The sequence below is a fragment of the Microtus ochrogaster genome, linkage group LG5, assembly GCF_000317375.1.
Source record: "Microtus ochrogaster isolate Prairie Vole_2 linkage group LG5, MicOch1.0, whole genome shotgun sequence".
Lineage (NCBI taxonomy): Eukaryota > Metazoa > Chordata > Mammalia > Rodentia > Cricetidae > Microtus > Microtus ochrogaster.
The window spans coordinates 39,188,811-39,205,341 of record NC_022031.1 but is presented as its reverse complement, the minus strand read 5'-3'; the positions used below and the strand labels follow the sequence as shown (position 1 = coordinate 39,205,341).

General features: G+C 46.7%; 1 protein-coding gene across 1 annotated transcript in view; it reads left to right on the top strand.

Moving 5' to 3' along the window:
• Nucleotides 1–13,216, top strand: part of Gne (glucosamine (UDP-N-acetyl)-2-epimerase/N-acetylmannosamine kinase) — a 33,654-nt gene extending 20,438 nt beyond the window's left edge. The window contains exons 6-12 of the mRNA XM_005362114.3: nucleotides 1,157–1,244; nucleotides 2,508–2,718; nucleotides 5,214–5,343; nucleotides 5,638–5,859; nucleotides 7,587–7,769; nucleotides 11,521–11,637; nucleotides 12,684–13,216. Of these exons, the coding sequence (XP_005362171.1) occupies nucleotides 1,157–1,244; nucleotides 2,508–2,718; nucleotides 5,214–5,343; nucleotides 5,638–5,859; nucleotides 7,587–7,769; nucleotides 11,521–11,637; nucleotides 12,684–12,919 (1,187 nt within the window). The 3' untranslated portion in view covers nucleotides 12,920–13,216. The remainder of the gene's footprint in view (nucleotides 1–1,156; nucleotides 1,245–2,507; nucleotides 2,719–5,213; nucleotides 5,344–5,637; nucleotides 5,860–7,586; nucleotides 7,770–11,520; nucleotides 11,638–12,683) is intronic.
• The last annotated feature ends 3,315 nt before the right edge of the window (nucleotides 13,217–16,531 follow it).

The window sequence follows — 16,531 nt, the reverse complement described above, 5'->3', positions numbered from 1 at the left end:
AGAGCTAGTTCCAGGACAGGCTCCAAAGCCACAGAGAAACCCTGTCTCGAAAAATTTTTTAAAAAATTAAAAAAAAAAAAAAGAAACTGTTCATCAGTGAAATAGAAGGCCAGAAAAGAAAACAGAAAAGGAGCTTTCAGTGATGTGACACCATTAGAGTCCAGAAGGAGACAGTTCCCAGGAGATGGTGCTGAAAGCTGATCTGGGCCCAAATAAGAGGTTAGAGGAGCGGGGCAGGATGGGGCAGGTCTGGTGGCGCTCACCCGTGGTCCCAGAACTCTGGAGATGGTCTCTGTGCTTCCTGTCTCTGCACTTAGCTAACTGCACATTCAGTGGAGCCAGGGGCAGGGAGATGAATGTGTTTCCTGCGTATCTGCTGCTCATCGTCTTACCTGTGTCTAAATCCCTCTCCTCCTGTCTCTCCTGGGCCCTACTTGCCCATTAGCCGACGTTCTCTTCCATGTGTGCTTAACTCCTTCAGTGAGCATGCTTAGACTCTCTTATTTTAGGAAACAAAAACAAAACCCTTCTTTGGCCCCTCATTTCTCTCCAGCTACCTCTCTCCTACTCCTCTTAGCCAAGCCTGTTGGAGACCTAGCTATTTGTGATGTTTACTCTCTCACACGGGCCAAGAGATGTATAGAGAGAAAATGCCTGCCCAGCAGCTGGCTGGCCAGCCCTGCCTGGCTGCTGACTGGATGACTGCCTAGTTGAGAATGGGCTTGGTGGGTAGGTAGGCGGGCAGTTTGTCGGGTAATTCACCCTACACAGGTGTGGTGGCACATGCCCGTAATCCCACTCAGGAGGGTCTTGAGTTTGAGGCCAGCCTACACTGTAGAGCAAGACAACCCCCTCCCCCCTAAAATTACCAAGCCTCTGTGTGATCGCACACACCTGTAATCCTATCACTTAGGGGAGATTCGGGGAGTGCCACAGGTTAGAAGCCAGCCAGGTCTACATAGCGAGACTTATCTCTAAAACGAAGTAAACTCCTGTGTGATTTTACTAGGTGGCTTTGTCTGCTGTAAGGAGTCTCATCAGGACTGCTTTCAGTCTGCCGGGTTTTAGGATTCAGTTACGGATCTGGTACATTGCTGTTTGTTTTTCTTTGAATAGTCACACCAAGTCATTGTAACATGTCTGTGGATTTATTTAGGGGAGAATGTTCTTCATGTCCGGGATGCTGACACCCAAGATAAAATACTACAAGCGCTCCACCTCCAGTTTGGTAAACAGTACCCTTGGTGAGTATACAGCCCTTCATTTTGGAGTGGTTAAAAGGGGAGCTACCTCAGGCAGCAAAGGAACTTGCTCCATCACCATTTAACCATCTTTTTTTTAAAATTAAAGATTTACTTATTATGTATACAGTGTTCTGCCTGCATGTATGCCTGCAGGCCAGAAGAAGATACCCGATCTCATTATGGATGGTTGTGAGCCACCATGTGGTTGCTGGGAATTGAACTCAAGACCTCTGACCTCTGGAAGAAGTCAGGAGCACTGACCATCTCTCCAGCCCTCATTTAACCATCTTAACAGAACTTTTTTTTTACATTAGCACACCCTTCACCCAGCCAGGTGGCGGTGGCTCACGCCTTTGATTCCAGCACTCAGGAAGCAGAGGCAGGAGGATCTCTGCGAGCTTGAGGCCAGCTTGGTCTACAAGAGTTCCAGGACAGGCTCGATAGGTAGAGCAAAACCCTGTCTTGAAAAACAAAAAACAAAGCAAAACAAAACAAACAAACAATTAGCACATCCTAGCAGCTGGAACGACAAGATATCACATCCCACAGTGCTCTGCCCAGGTTCCAGTAGAGAAGTTTCAAGATTTACTTCTATTAATTACAATTGTACTACCCTACAGTGTGTTTCTCTGGTATAATTTGACCACATATTAGAAGACAATGTATCAGAATCTTTAAAACTTAATTTTGGCTGCCCTTCCTTTTATTTCAATATGATAATTTCTCAGAATTGTAAAGAAAAAAACTTCAAGAAAAAACTTCTAAAATAGCAAATCCCAAATTCATGTACTAAGTTACAGTGTTGTCAGAAGGTCCAGATGTTACTGTACTTAGTTCTATGTTATTATGACTTGTGGGATTGGTGTTGTGTTTTCGTTTTTTGTTTTGAGACAGGGTCTCTCTGTTGTACAGCTCTGGCTGTCCTATAACTTACTATATAAGCCAGACTGGCCTCAAACTCAAAGAGATCCCTCTTCTTCTACCTCCCAAGTGCTGGTATGTGTCACACACATACACACACACACACACACACTGTGGGGATGATGTTTTATTTAATTTTTTTTTGTGGTGCTAGAGACTGAACTCAGAGCCTCATGCACACCAGGCAAGTGCTCTACCACATCGACCAGTCCCCAGCCCAGAGAAGTTATTTTAAAAAGTACAAATTAGTTCTACCTGAAGACTCGGATTTCAGCGCCCTTGGTACCGCCTGTTATGCACAGCAGAACCATTTCACTGAACTGACTTCTTTGGCTATTCCAGCTCAAAGATATATGGGGATGGAAATGCTGTTCCAAGGATTTTAAAGTTTCTCAAATCTATTGACCTTCAAGAGCCACTACAGAAGAAATTCTGCTTCCCTCCTGTGAAGGAGAACATCTCTCAAGACATTGACCACATTCTTGAGACTCTCAGTGCTTTGGCTGTTGATCTTGGAGGGACAAATCTCAGAGTGGCCATAGTTAGCATGAAGGTAAAGTCACTGCAAAACATTTAACTTTATATCTCACATGAGTGGTTGATTTTTTATTTTAAACAGCCCTGGTTGTCCTGGAACTCTTGTTGTAGACCAGGCTGGCCTTGAACTCACAGAGATCTGCTTGCCTCCACCTCCTGAGTGCTGGGGTTAGAGGAGGGTGTCACCACGACCAGCTGAGTGATTGATTTAAAAAAAAAAAAAGATTTTATTTATTTTTTATATATACTGTTCTGCCTACATGTATGCCTTCAGGCCAGAAGAGGGCACCAGATCTCATCATAGATGGTCCTGAGCTACCATGTGGTTGCTGGGAATTGAATTCAGGACCTTCAGAAGAGTAGGCAGTGCTCTTAACCGCTGAGCCATCTCTCCAGCCCTGAGTGATTGATTTTTAAAATGTTTAAGTGGGAGGTAGAACTAGGAAACATACAGGGAGTTTGTCGTCATTTCCTGTTGTGCTGACTTTGGAGTCCACTACAATATTTTTCTCTTATCTACTGGTTGTTAACATTTCAAGCTGGGGTGGTAGCTAATGCTTATAGTCCCAGTACTTGGGAGGCTGAGGCAGGAAGATTCCTGCAAGTTAGAAGCCAGCCTCTCCAGTTTGCATTTTCACAAGGCTGATCTTCCCAGAGTACCACATATCCCTTCACCCTGCTAACCAGCACACTGCTGGAGCTCCGGCAGGTGAGAAAGCCTTTGTGCAAACAGCAAACTGTGTTAAAATGATCTCTTACTGACCTTATGAGAAACAGGCCTCCCAGGAAAATCAGCTTGCAGCATCATAGATTACATGTAAAGTTTCAAGAGTCCTTGAGAAATAGCAAATATTTTAAACACAAATCATTAGAAATTTGCTAATATTAGGTCAATTAATGAAAAGCAAAACAAAACATAGCTTTCTCAAGAGAAGCCAAAAGACCTCCCTATACTTTAAAAAAGTTAATAGACTATTCTCTTAACACAGGATTTTTATCAGGATTTTTACCTTTTTGGAGGTGAAATTATAGAGACATTTCTATTGAAATCAAGGAAAAAAGTTTTCTGTTCTATAAGAAATAAAGCAAGGAACAGCAAAATGGAGATTATACATAACAAAAAATATTATTGATAAACCATAAATTAACTGGATTATAGAGTTAGGATGATCCAGTAAATGGCTGAATGTTATGATTAATATGTATCAGTAAATTTCTGGTTATGTGAATTTGTGGCAAAGATCTTGGATCTGTTTGTGTGACTGTGTCAGATAGGCCTGCACATTAGCGTTCCTGAAACGCTGTGATCCTCCAGGTTCCTGGCTCCTGCCCAGACTAATTGAACTGGACCTCTGGGAACAGCTCAGCTGTGCTCTGCTGACTCCGTCACACAGTAAAGATTAGAACCACTCCTGTAGATTTATTTGTAATGATAAACAGCTTTAACCCTTGTGTTTGAAGTGTAAAAATCCATTAATACAAATGAATATGAAGGGAAAAGGAGATCCGATTTAGAACAACAGATTCCAAAGAATAATCAAAACCATAAAACTGTGATTTACATAAATAAAGTTATGAAATAGTACCATACAAAGGCCTGGAAAAGTATCCTTGGTGAGAGTGTTGAGTATTTTTAAATGTCAGCCCCTCACAAATTGGATGATAAATTCAGCATAATTATAGTCAACATTTCGATGGGATCTTAAGTCATTCTAAGCTATTGGAATTAGCTTTCTGTGTTTGGTTTTTTGAGACAGAATTTCTCTGTGTAGCCCTAGCTGTCCTGGGACTCGATCTGTGGACCAGGCTGGCCTCAAACTCAGAGATCTGTCTCCTGAGTGCTGGAATTAAAGGCTTGTACCACCACCGCCTGGCTTGGGATTTTTTTTTTAAATAACATCATTCTGAAACAAAATAATACACAGTTGAGGGGAGTAAAAACAAAACAAAAACCCCAAACAAAAAACCCTGGGACACTAAGAATAACGAGGAGGGACTGTCTGTTCAGTATTAAGTCACAGCGCACAGCACAGTGTGATGTGGTGTTTGCCAGTCCACACAGAAGCTTGCCGTGAGTTGAGTGTTCACGCCATTACCACTCCAGATAAAGAAATGGCTTAAGTGCAGACATGAGGGTGACCATTATTTGCCCCAGTATTGAAATCAGACAGTCTATCAACCTGGAAAGAGGAATTAGGACGTGTAGTGAACTAGATTTAGACTGTCCACTGTTGACCACAGACCTAAGAGAGTTTTCCTCGATGGCTACGGGGTTGCTGTTGTTTCAACAACCTTGTGTTGGGATGGATTCCCGGGAATTACTTAGGCTCATCTCAGGGACAGGCCCTGTGCACACAGTTACTCTGCGTGCCCAGCACGGGCTCCACAAGGGCTGACTGTCCCGGGAAGGACAACTAACAACATTCACAGACTGTAGTGGATAGAATGTAGAATGTAGTAGCTGTGGCCACTGAGCCGGACCTGTGTTTTGTTTCTCTCTCCTTCTTCTAGGGTGAAATAGTTAAGAAGTACACTCAGTTCAATCCTAAAACCTATGAAGAAAGGATTAGTTTAATCCTGCAGATGTGTGTGGAGGCTGCCGCAGAAGCTGTGAAGCTGAACTGCAGGATTCTGGGAGTAGGTGAGGTTTTACATTACAAATTCAAGAATGCGCCTCTGTGTTCACGGTCAGCTCGTTCTTACCCTTGACCTCGGGCCAGGGTTCCACCTCTCAGGCCAGCAGGCACTGGGGAGACGCGTGGGAGGCTCTGTTGTTCTGCGGGCACTGTAGACTTAGCTCAGGACTGATTCCTCGCAGTCCTTGGCAATTTGCAAGATGTGGGGTGAATTGATTTACGTTTGCAGCCAAGAAAGTTGGCAGGCTTTCCTAAAATGGGTAACCAAAATTGTCCTCTCTGTTTGTGGTGGAGCTCAGGCATTTCCACAGGTGGCCGTGTGAATCCCCAGGAAGGAATTGTGCTGCATTCAACCAAACTGATACAGGAATGGAACTCGGTGGACCTCAGAACACCCCTCTCGGACACCTTGCACCTCCCTGTGTGGGTGGACAATGACGGCAACTGTGCTGCCATGGCGGAAAGGAAGTTTGGCCAAGGAAAAGGACAGGAAAACTTTGTGACGCTCATCACAGGGACAGGTGAAGAGGAGGGGCTTCACCCCACAGGGCTGTGTCTTAGCCTTCACTTGCAGCTAGAACGGACCACGATGCACACACGCCCTTTCCTGAGCGGGTAGTTCAGTGGTAAGAGCCTGTGTCCACCACACGGGAAGCCCTGAGTTCTGACCCCAGTACCACCAAGACAAAAAAAGGAATAAAGAATTTTAGCCAGGCATGGTGGCTTACACCTGACATCCCAGCACCTGAGAAGCAGAGGCAGGATAATTGCTGCAAATTTCCAGGTTAACCTGGGCCACACAGCTCTTAAATTTTGTGTGATTTCACTTTCATTGTAGGCTCCTATTGTTTGTTTGATGTTTTGGTTGAGAAAGATCTTGTGTAGCCCAGCCTCCTGTTCCAGCCTTCCAGACCCTGGCTACAAATGGTATACCATCACTCCTGACTAAGCTTGTGTTTTCCATGCAAGTCCTCTTTTTGTGTTAACAGTTTTAACAAGTCTGGATACCATTTTCTAGCTCAGAGCAGTCAGTCAGCTGCAGTGAGAGGGAGAAGAATGATTTGAGGAATAAGTGCCAAAATAAGTAAGACATGGAGACAGAAGGCCTGGCTCAGCAGTGAGGAGTAAGACATGGAGACAGAAGGCCTGGCTCAGCAGTGAGGAGTAAGACATGGAGACAGAAGGCCTGGCTCAGCAGTGAGGAGTAAGACATGGAGACAGAAGGCCTGGCTCAGCAGTGAGGAGCAGCGGCTGCTCTTCCAGAGGACCCAGGCTCGAGTCATAACCACACAGTGGCTCATGACCATCTGTAACTCCACTCTCTGGCCTCTGCAGCTACCAGGCACACATGTGTTGCTCTTAGATACATGCAAGCAAAATGCCCATACACATAAGATTGAGAGTTCAAAAGGTGTAGATGGCAGGACGCTCTTCCAAACAGAGGTTTCTAGGGTAAAGTGTACCTTGCCTCTGTAGAGAGAGCTAATGCATTAGTGCTCCATAACAAGTCATTGGTCTTTGTGATCTAGAATGGCAGAATTTCAGATTCCATGTTCTATGCTTCTGGAAGTAAGCCCTGTAACACAATTAGACAGGCTGTCTTACCTTCCCTTCCCTTGAAGCAGAGCTTGCACAAGGACTTAGACATGCACAAGCCCTTTTCTTGTGGAGGTAGTGGGAACGGTAAATGGAGTGAAACCACTTAGGGGCGGACCACCCAAGTCCACTCAGGGGCTGACCACCCAAATCCACTCAGGGGCGGACCACCCAAGTCCACTCAGGGGCGGACCACCCAAGTCCACTCAAGGGCGGACCACCCAAGTCCACTCAAGGGCGGACCACCCAAGTCCACTCAGGGGCGGACCACCCAAGTCCCATCAGGACTGTAAGGGCCAAGATCTCCCAGGATACCAAATAAGTTTCCCACAGCTCTGTCTGGAGTGTCTGCTTCCTGCCACTCCCGTCTCACTTGGGGACCAGGCTCTCACCGATGACCTCACAGTCATCGGTGCACAGAGTAGGCAGTGAGTGCTGGAGGGACCACCGACCAATACAAGATGGGGCAGATGCCACAACTGGTCTGGTCATAGACACCAGATCTGCAGCAGCTGCTTCCTTCCACAGTGGCACCAAATAAAGTCTCGGCGCCTAGTGAGACGTGGGCATTTTATAAACGATCAACAGCTTGGCAAACAGCCTAGCTTCCTGTTTCAGGCAGTGCCACACGGTGACTTGTCTCTTGCTGCAGGGATCGGGGGTGGAATCATCCACCAACACGAGCTAATCCATGGCAGCTCTTTCTGTGCGGCGGAGCTCGGCCACCTCGTGGTGTCTCTGGATGGGCCTGACTGTTCCTGTGGAAGCCATGGCTGTATTGAAGCATATGCCTCTGGGATGGCCTTGCAGAGGGAAGCAAAGAAGCTCCATGATGGTTTGTAGTCCTCTCCTGCAGAAGTGACTAACCAAATGCAGACAGTACCTGGGAGTAGACGTTACAGGGAGCTGAGCATGGAAGCCATGATTCGTCCAGGGCATCCTTGGTCCTGACTCAGGTTTACAGAGCACACAGGGGCATCTACAGCTCCAAGACAGCAGGGAAGAGTTCTTTCAGTTGTTTCTCAGCCATTGGTTGGCACAGGACCCAAACTCCATATGCATTTTATATATACATTTTAGTGATGAAATAAACAGTGAACATCTTAGAGTTTCTGTGTGCCAAATGCACAGAGAACGATGGCCAAGGAGGTGGCTGCCTGTGCAGAGGGCACTGGAGATCATTCCCTGCCCTCCATAGAGGGAAAGGAGGGAGTGTTGGCTTCCATCCTGGGAGCTGAGAATCAGGAAGGCAAGTCCGACGCCAAAAGGAGTCTTCCAGGGTGGAGACAGTGGGGTCGGCATGTGAATGGTTCAGGGTGTGAGGAGGACCAGTGGGGTCAGAGGAACCACTGAGAACCTTCAGGAAGCGTGATCTGAATTTCAGGTCCTCAATGAAGCATAACCTTTTGATTTGTTGTTGGTTTTTAAGACGGTTTCTCTGTTTAGCCCTGGCTGTCCTAAAACTCACTCTGTAGACCAGGCTGACCCTAAACTCAGAGATCCGCCTGCCTCTGTGCACCACCACCGCCAGGCAGTCTCTTGCTTTATAGAGGAAAACGGTGGTTGACTAGAAGGTGGCTTCAGTAGAGCTGCTATAGAAGGACTTTTAGTTTTCTGATGGGGCCGCTTGGAGTTGGGAAAAACAGGTCTAGGTGGCAGGTGGCAGGGGGTGCTGGGAGCTATCCATGTGCAAATACTTAAGAGGCAGGGATTCAGGAGGTCACAGGCACTGAAGTGGTTGTTACAGTTGGGACTGAGGCACTAGACAGAGTCAAAGGTGGGATCCTGAGAGATCAACCTGTGAGTGCAGAGAGAGGCCCAGGGGAGGGCGGTTCAGAGAGGGTAATGGTAGGACAAGTATAAAGTCAGAGTCTGTTGGCCTCGTGAGAAGTGGGAGACAGCTGAAGCCGTAGCTGAGGCCCGGGAGGAGAGCATGAAGTGACACCTAAGCAGGAATGGTAGGAAGTGAGACCTTGTCTCAGAAAAACTTGGGGTGGGAGGGCTGGGGAGATGGCTCAGTAGTTAAAAGCACTGGCTGCTCTTCCAGAGGACTGGGGTTCAATTCTCAGCACTCACATGGCCGCTTACAACTGTCCGTGTCTCCAGTTCCAGGGGACCCGACACCCTCACACCAGTGCACATAAAATCAAATATTTAAAAAATAATTTAAAAAATAATTTGAAAGGTGGGAGGCTTTATTTTATCTCAGGTTCAGGCTTCAGTCCGACTAGTCAGCCCCAGCAGTATGGCCCACTGCAGTACAGTGCATCATGGCCGTGGCCAAGGCCTGTTCACCTCGTGGACAGGAGCAGAGGTAGGGCTGGGGACCCAGTATCTGAGTGCTTCCCTAGAAACCTAGCACACCCAAGCACAGCAGTCCTGGCTGACAGAAAGACAAGGGCTACAGAGAACAGCAGGATGTGCACTTCTGGGGCCACAGGATAGCTTAGTAGAGTGCCTGCCCCACAGCACGAGGACCTCATTAGGTCTCAGCACCCACATCACACCAGGCATGGTGGTGCACAGCTGCAGTCCCAACAGCTGGAGTGAGGAGGGCCCCTGGGGCTTGCAGGCCACAGTCTAGACAGAATGGTGAATTCCAGGTTCATGAGAGATCCTGACTCAAAATATAAGCTGGATAGGGATTGAGGAACACACCCAAATCCACTTATAATCTAAACACACGCACACATATACACGTGTACATACCTACACAAACACAGCACCCACTCAGAAAATGTCTGTTTATTAAGCACTTAGTCAACTTTGTTCATAATCCATGTCCCTTGTCTATAATTTATTCCTAAAATAACTCTAGGCATTATTATCCCAACCTTCTAGAAAAACCTATGGAAATGAAATGGCCTGTGCAGCCAGTAGTGACCACTGGGACAGATCTGAGCTGGTACTGGCCAGACCTGTCACTCCGGCCTCTGACACTCAAGGCCTTGCCGGTGCCTTGTAGACCACCTCAGGGCTCTGGCAAGGGTGCAGCACTGTGTCTGCATGAATGAGGGTAGAGACGGAGAAGGAAGAGTGGGGTGGGGAGAATAACAAGGGTTTAATATTACAAGTGAGAAGTGAAGGAAACAGCAGGCAGGGAGGCTGTATTCAGATCTGAGTCAAGTTCAGACTCGACAGCAAGAGGTAGCAAAGGCTTTGGTGTTGTGATATGGAGCGGCGGCGTGTAGTAATAGGAGTGGCGGGGCTGAGTCCCCAGCACCCCGGCTGCCTGCCCAGCTAGCTTATGCCCGAAATAACAACACACAAACTGTATTCATTTAAACACTGCTTGGCTCTTTAGCTTTAGCCCTTTTCTCGGCTAACTCTCGCTCCTGGACTAACCCATTTCCAATCATGTGTGTCGCACCCCAAGGTGCGCTTACCAGGAAGATTCTAGCCTACGTCCATCCTGGGTCGGAGCTTCATCGCGTGTGCCTCAGAGAGCAGAGCTCTCGCCTCTGCCCGCAAGAGTGGAACATCGTGTCTCTCTGAGGCATCTGCCTGGGAGCCCGGAGCTGTCGAGTCTCTGAGCTCACTTCCTCTTCCTCCCAGCGTTCTGCTCCGTTCACTCCTCCCATCTACGTCTAACCTATCAGGGCAAGCAGCTTCTTTATTTAATCAACCAATGACCTTCCTCCATCAGCGGCGGGCTGCGTCCTGCCACCTGGCTAGCTTTACCCGAAATAATTAAATGGAAACTGTATTCTTTTAAACTCTGCCTGGCCCATTAATTCCAGCCTCTCATTGGCTAGCTCTTACATATTGATCTAACCCATTTCTAACAATCTGTGTAGCCCACGAGGTGGCTTACCAGGGAAGATCTTAACCTGCGGCTGTGTCGGGTGGGAGAATCATGGCGACTGCCTGAATCTGCTTCTTCCCAGCATTCTGTTCTGTTTACTCCGCCTACCTAATTTTCTGTCCTATTAAAGGGCCAAGGCAGTTTCTTTATTTAACCAATGAAATCAACACAAAACAGAAGACTCCCACATCACTTTGGGACAATATGTTGGGGTTGTTTTACTCTTAGCTCTTTTGTTCTTTGTTCTATTGGCTTTTTGAGGAACCCACCACCCAGCTCCAAAATAAATCATACACAGAGGCTTATTAGTTATGAATGTTCAGCCTTAGTTTGGCTTGTTTCTTGCTAGTTTTCTTAAATTATCTTGACTACCTTTTGGCTCTGGGCTTTTTCCTTTTCTTCTGTGTATTTTTACTTTCACTCTTACTCTGTGGCTGGCTGGGTGGCTGGCCCCTGGCATCATCCTCTTCTTCCTGTTTCTCCTTCTATTTATACTCTGCCTGCCCGCCCCACTTATCCTTGCTACTGGCATTCAACTCCTTATTAGACTGGCAAAGAATCACAGGCTTCACAGAGTCAGACAAATACAGCATAAACAAAAGTAACACACCTTAAAATAATGTTCCCCAACAGCAACGTGTGGGTGTTTGCATGTGCTAAGTAGCTCTGAGTGGTGGAAAGAACCACCTCCTTAGAGTGAGCTGCCAGCGGGCACAGGTGCAGTGGAGGCCTCCTCAGGCTGCTCACTGCTCATTAGTGCCTCTTCCTCTTGTTCCTTCAGAGGATCTGCTCTTGGTGGAAGGGATGTCAGTGCCCAAAGATGAGCCTGTGGGTGCCCTCCATCTCATCCAAGCCGCCAAGCTCGGCAATGTGAAGGCCCAGAGCATCTTACGAACAGGTAAGCCTACGGTCCTGGACACCCAGGGCTCCCATAGAGAGCCTCAGTTTCCCTCAGGTGCAGTGCTCTGCATTGTGATTCCTACTTTCTGAAAAAGGGAAACGTGATGAAGATATTTAGAAACACTGCCTATAATTGTGTTTTACTTCTTATTTCATATTGAAAATATTGCTTATTCACTTTATAGGTATTTAGAGAAGAACAGGATAGTAGTAAGGAAAACTGTCTCGAGTCACCGACTGTTAGAAAGTCTTTCCAGTCTGTTCTTGTAATGCTTACATAATTAAGATTGTATCTTACAGTATACATTTTACCTATTTTGCAGTGCTTAGAATGAACACAGGGCCTTCTATGTTCTGGCGAGCACTCTGCCACTAAGCTCGACCCCCATCCTCTTTTTCTCTCAGATGGCATCTCACTTTGTTGTCTGTGCTGACAACAAGAAAGAAAGATGGTACCTGGGAGGCCTGGGGAAGACAGGAGATCATCAGCTCTAGGAATCTAGGTAGTAGCTTGCATGAGTTCAAGAGAGGCTTAGGCCACAGAATGAGATCCTGTCTCAAGGAGAATGAATCAAGGCACTCTCTTATAGGCCTCTTCTCAGGAGGTGGAGGCAGAATTGCCTGATCCCAGGAGTTCTGAGCCATGTAGTGAGACTCTTGTCTCAAGACAAAACAAAAGCCAGCTCAAAGCTTAGACTCAAGTGCTTGGGAGCTGAGGCAGGAAGGCTGCTGGGAGTTGGAGGCCAGCCTGGATTACACAGTAAGAGTCTGTTTCAAAGAGAGAAAACAAAAGATCTAAGAAAGAGTAAGCCATGAACAGATTTATTTATTTATTTTTTTGAGAGAGTCTCTTTGTAGTTATGGCTGTTCCGGAATTCAATGTATAGTCCAGGCTGGTCTACTCACAGCAATCCACCTGCCTCCGTCTCCTGAAGGGTAGGACTAAAGACTACATGGTCTTCGTAGACAGTTTATCACACAGCACTTCCCAGTGTCTGGTTTGGCATTTTCCTGGAAACTTTTCTGCTTTTTGCTCCCCTACAGCTGGAACTGCTTTGGGACTTGGGGTTGTGAACATCCTCCACACTATGAATCCTTCCCTAGTGATCCTGTCTGGAGTCCTGGCCAGTCACTATATCCACACTGTCAAGGACGTCATCCGCCAGCAAGCCTTGTCCTCCGTGCAGGATGTGGATGTGGTGGTTTCCGACTTGGTTGACCCGGCCCTGCTTGGTGCTGCCAGCATGGTTCTGGACTATACAACCCGCAGGATCCACTAGGCCACCTGGGAGTGGACATGGACCCAAGAGCTACTTAGTGAAACGAGGTTCTTTTAGATCAGTTCTTCTCCAAAGGCAAGTTTGGGGTGGAGGCTGCTGAGATGACCCAGCGGTTAGGAGCCTGTACTGCGCTTGCAGAAGACCCCAGTTCCGTTCCCAGCGCTCAGTTGGGCACCTCAACTGCCTGAAAGCCAAGCTCCAGGGGATCCAAGGCCTCAGCAGCCTAGGGCATCTGCATCCAAATGTACATACCCCTCCCCACAAAACAGAATTAAAAATAAATCTTATTTTTTAAAAGGCAAATTTGGTATTTATTCTCCAGCAACACCAGAAGTACCTTTGCTTTGACTCTTGTATTCAGGGTTCTCTAGAACAGAACTGACAGACTGAATCTTTCTATACATAAAGGGAATTACTAGAATAGCTCACAGACTGAGGTCCAGCTAGTCCAGCAGTGGCTGTCTCCCAAGGGAAATCCAGTGCAGGAGTGGGGGCAGCCAGGCAATCACTTCCTTCTTCCATGTCCTTTAGAGAGGCTGCTACCAGAAAGTGTGGCTCTTTCTACTTCAAATGATTTAATTAAAAATCCCTCCCAGGTGTACCTAGCCTCTTGGGTTTTTAGTTAATTTCAGATATAATCAAGCTGACAACCAAGAACAGCATCACATCTTTCCCATGAGCCTCTGCAGAGGTTGTGCCGATGGGAATCATCTTACTGCAAACCCTGTGGGTTCCAGCGACACTTCCTGCACCAAAGGAGCAACACTTGTGCAGCTCATGGGAAGTTGTGGGTTAACAGTCCTTCCTCAGACACAGTGAAGGAAAGCTCACCAGGAAATGCCTGCTGGTTTTTAACAATGTAACTTCATTCATCTCATAGCCTGTCACAGGCATGTGCCTGTAAAACAGCCACCAGAATCAGGGCCTGGACAGATATCACACTCCAGTGTCTGCTGGAAGAGGCTCTACTTATCAAGTTTTGTTTTTTTTCGAGACAGGGTTTCTCTGTAGCTTTGGAGCCTGTCCTGGAACTTGCTCTTGTAGACCAGGCTGGCCTCGAACTCACAGAGATTCACCTGCTTCTGCCTCCCAAGTGCTGGGATTACAGATATGCGCCACCACTGCCTGGCTGGGTCTTTGCTTCTAAGCAGCATCTGCAGCTTCTATCTGCTTTTCACTGTTCCCTGTGACCTGGAATATTAATGGAGCCAGTGTGTGTGTGTGTGTGTGTGTGTGTGTGTGTGTGTGTGAGAGAGAGAGAGAGAGAGAGAGAGAGAGAGAGAGAGAGAGAGAGAGAGACCTAAAGCTCAGAGCCACAAATCTGAATTCTGACTAAATTAGAATTTGTGCTTTTGTTGTGTGTGTTTGTTTTTGAGACAGAATCTCACTTGTCTCACTCTGAACCTCGGTTCATCTTGAACTCACAACAACCCTCCTGATGCAGTCTCCAGAGTGTTGGAATTATACACAGTGAGTCACCATACCCAGCCTAAGACCTGTTCTTTCATATGACACAATACACCTAAAACAGCACCAACTGGGGACCATGTGTGACGTACCTGAGCCCATGGAGGACGTCCTCATTCAAGCTTCCACACCCAGTCCTGTAGTGCCACACTGTTTTTTGATAAATAAATCTTGCCTGAAGACCAGAGGCAAAGCTAAAGCCACTATAGGTCAGGCAATGGTGACACAACCTTTAGTCCCAGGATCTGGGAGACAGAGGCAGATGGCCACCCTGGGCTACACAAGATCAGTGCTGAAACACTGAAATCCAGGTGGTGGTGGCTCACACCTTCAATCCCAGTCCTTCCTAGGGAGTCACGTCTTCAATCCCAGCACTAGAGGGAATATAAAATGGGAGGAGAGAGAGGCTTCGTTTGGTTCGTTTACGGTTGTCCAGACTTGGTAGAGGTAAGACTTCTCTAGTGGTTTGGCTGCCTTGCTTTTCTGACCTTAAGGCTAAACCCCAATTTCTGTCTCTGGGTTTTTACTATCCCCATGAACCTATGAAAATATCACAAATCAAAATGCAAGTTAGTCCACCAGTAAAGTCCCTGTGGTCTCTAACAGTCTAAACACCATTCAAAAAATCTCTCAACTACATCCCCCTGTAAAATGAAAATTACACACTTCCAACCCACAGTGGCAGGATACACATTCCCCTTCCAAAGGGGAACTAGGCTAGGGACACTGAGCAGGCACAGCAAGGACCAGGGGCAAGGAGAACACTGGACATAAAGAAGACCGAACAGTTCCTCATGTCGTGGTGACCTGGGCCACAGGATTAATTCCTTGCTATTTGGTAACTGGAATCTTACCACTGTTATGAATTGTAATGTAAATATCTGATATGTGAACCCTGTGAAAGGGTCACGCGACCCAGTTGAGAACCACTGCCTTACAGCCTCACCTGGACCTGCTTCCTGTCCAGGCAGCTGTGTCTGGGACAGAGGATACACAAAGGGGCATCAGCACCCACTCCTGGCTGAACCCTAATACCACATACCAAACAACTGCATTGCTACCAAGTTCTGGACCAAATTAGCTTTAGTCAAATTTGTGGAAAGAGTAATATGTCCTGACATAAATTATTACATATGGTTAAATTACGTCTTAAATATTTTGATTCTGAACTAACTTTATTTTATTTATTTAAAGATTTTATTTACTACGTATACAATAGTGTTCTGCCTCCATGTATGTCTGCATGCCAGAAGAGGGTACCAGATCTCATTTTAGATGGTTGTAAGCCACCATGTGGTTGCTGGGAATTAAACTCAGGACCTCTGGAAGAACAGTCAGTGTCCTTAACCTCTGAACCATCTCTCCAGCCCCCTGAACTAACTTTAAAAGAAAAAAATCCATCTCCTTGTCCAAGTCTTAACAGCAGCACCATAATACGCTTTTCCCCTCAACTCAGCTAGAAGCACTACTCTTCCCAGGAGAGGTTTGTGTTTGTTGTCCTGCTTATTCAGCTTTTAACATTCCACAATAATTTACAGTATCGAGTACCACTGCTTTCTGAACCAGAGAGGAAGGAAGCTATTAATAGACAGCATTATTAAACTAGCATGTAGTACCCGACACAGAGAACAGGTAGTCCCAGGAAGGAAACTCAGAACTAAATGTGGAACGCTCACTAATCACCCCTATTCATCTTTTTTTTATAAAAGCAGATGAACTTGGGTTTCCTTGCTGCACGGCAGCTTCAGGTAGAGCTTTTCACGTAGAAGCTCAGGGTCACCAGGTCGAGAACTGGAGCCTATCAGCCGTAAGCTGTGCTGCCCTTTATGGTCTTGGAACGCACACACCATCACTTCGGTCCTCTAGTTTTTCATCTGAACAACGTCAGATTTTAAAACTGTCACACTGCCTTCAAGAAACCCCAGACAATGGCATGTAGACAACGCCCAAACCAAGCTGTGCTAGGGTCACGGGAGTTGAGAGGAGAGGACTAAGGCATTATGGAGGGGTCTTTAAACTGCTTCTTTAATTGAACCCTATCCCAAAAAGTCAAAAAGGCCTATTGTAGTATGCTTACCTAGTACACCCAAGACCCTAGGTTCACTCTCCAGCACCCCCATCCCCACTAAAACACCAGAACTATGG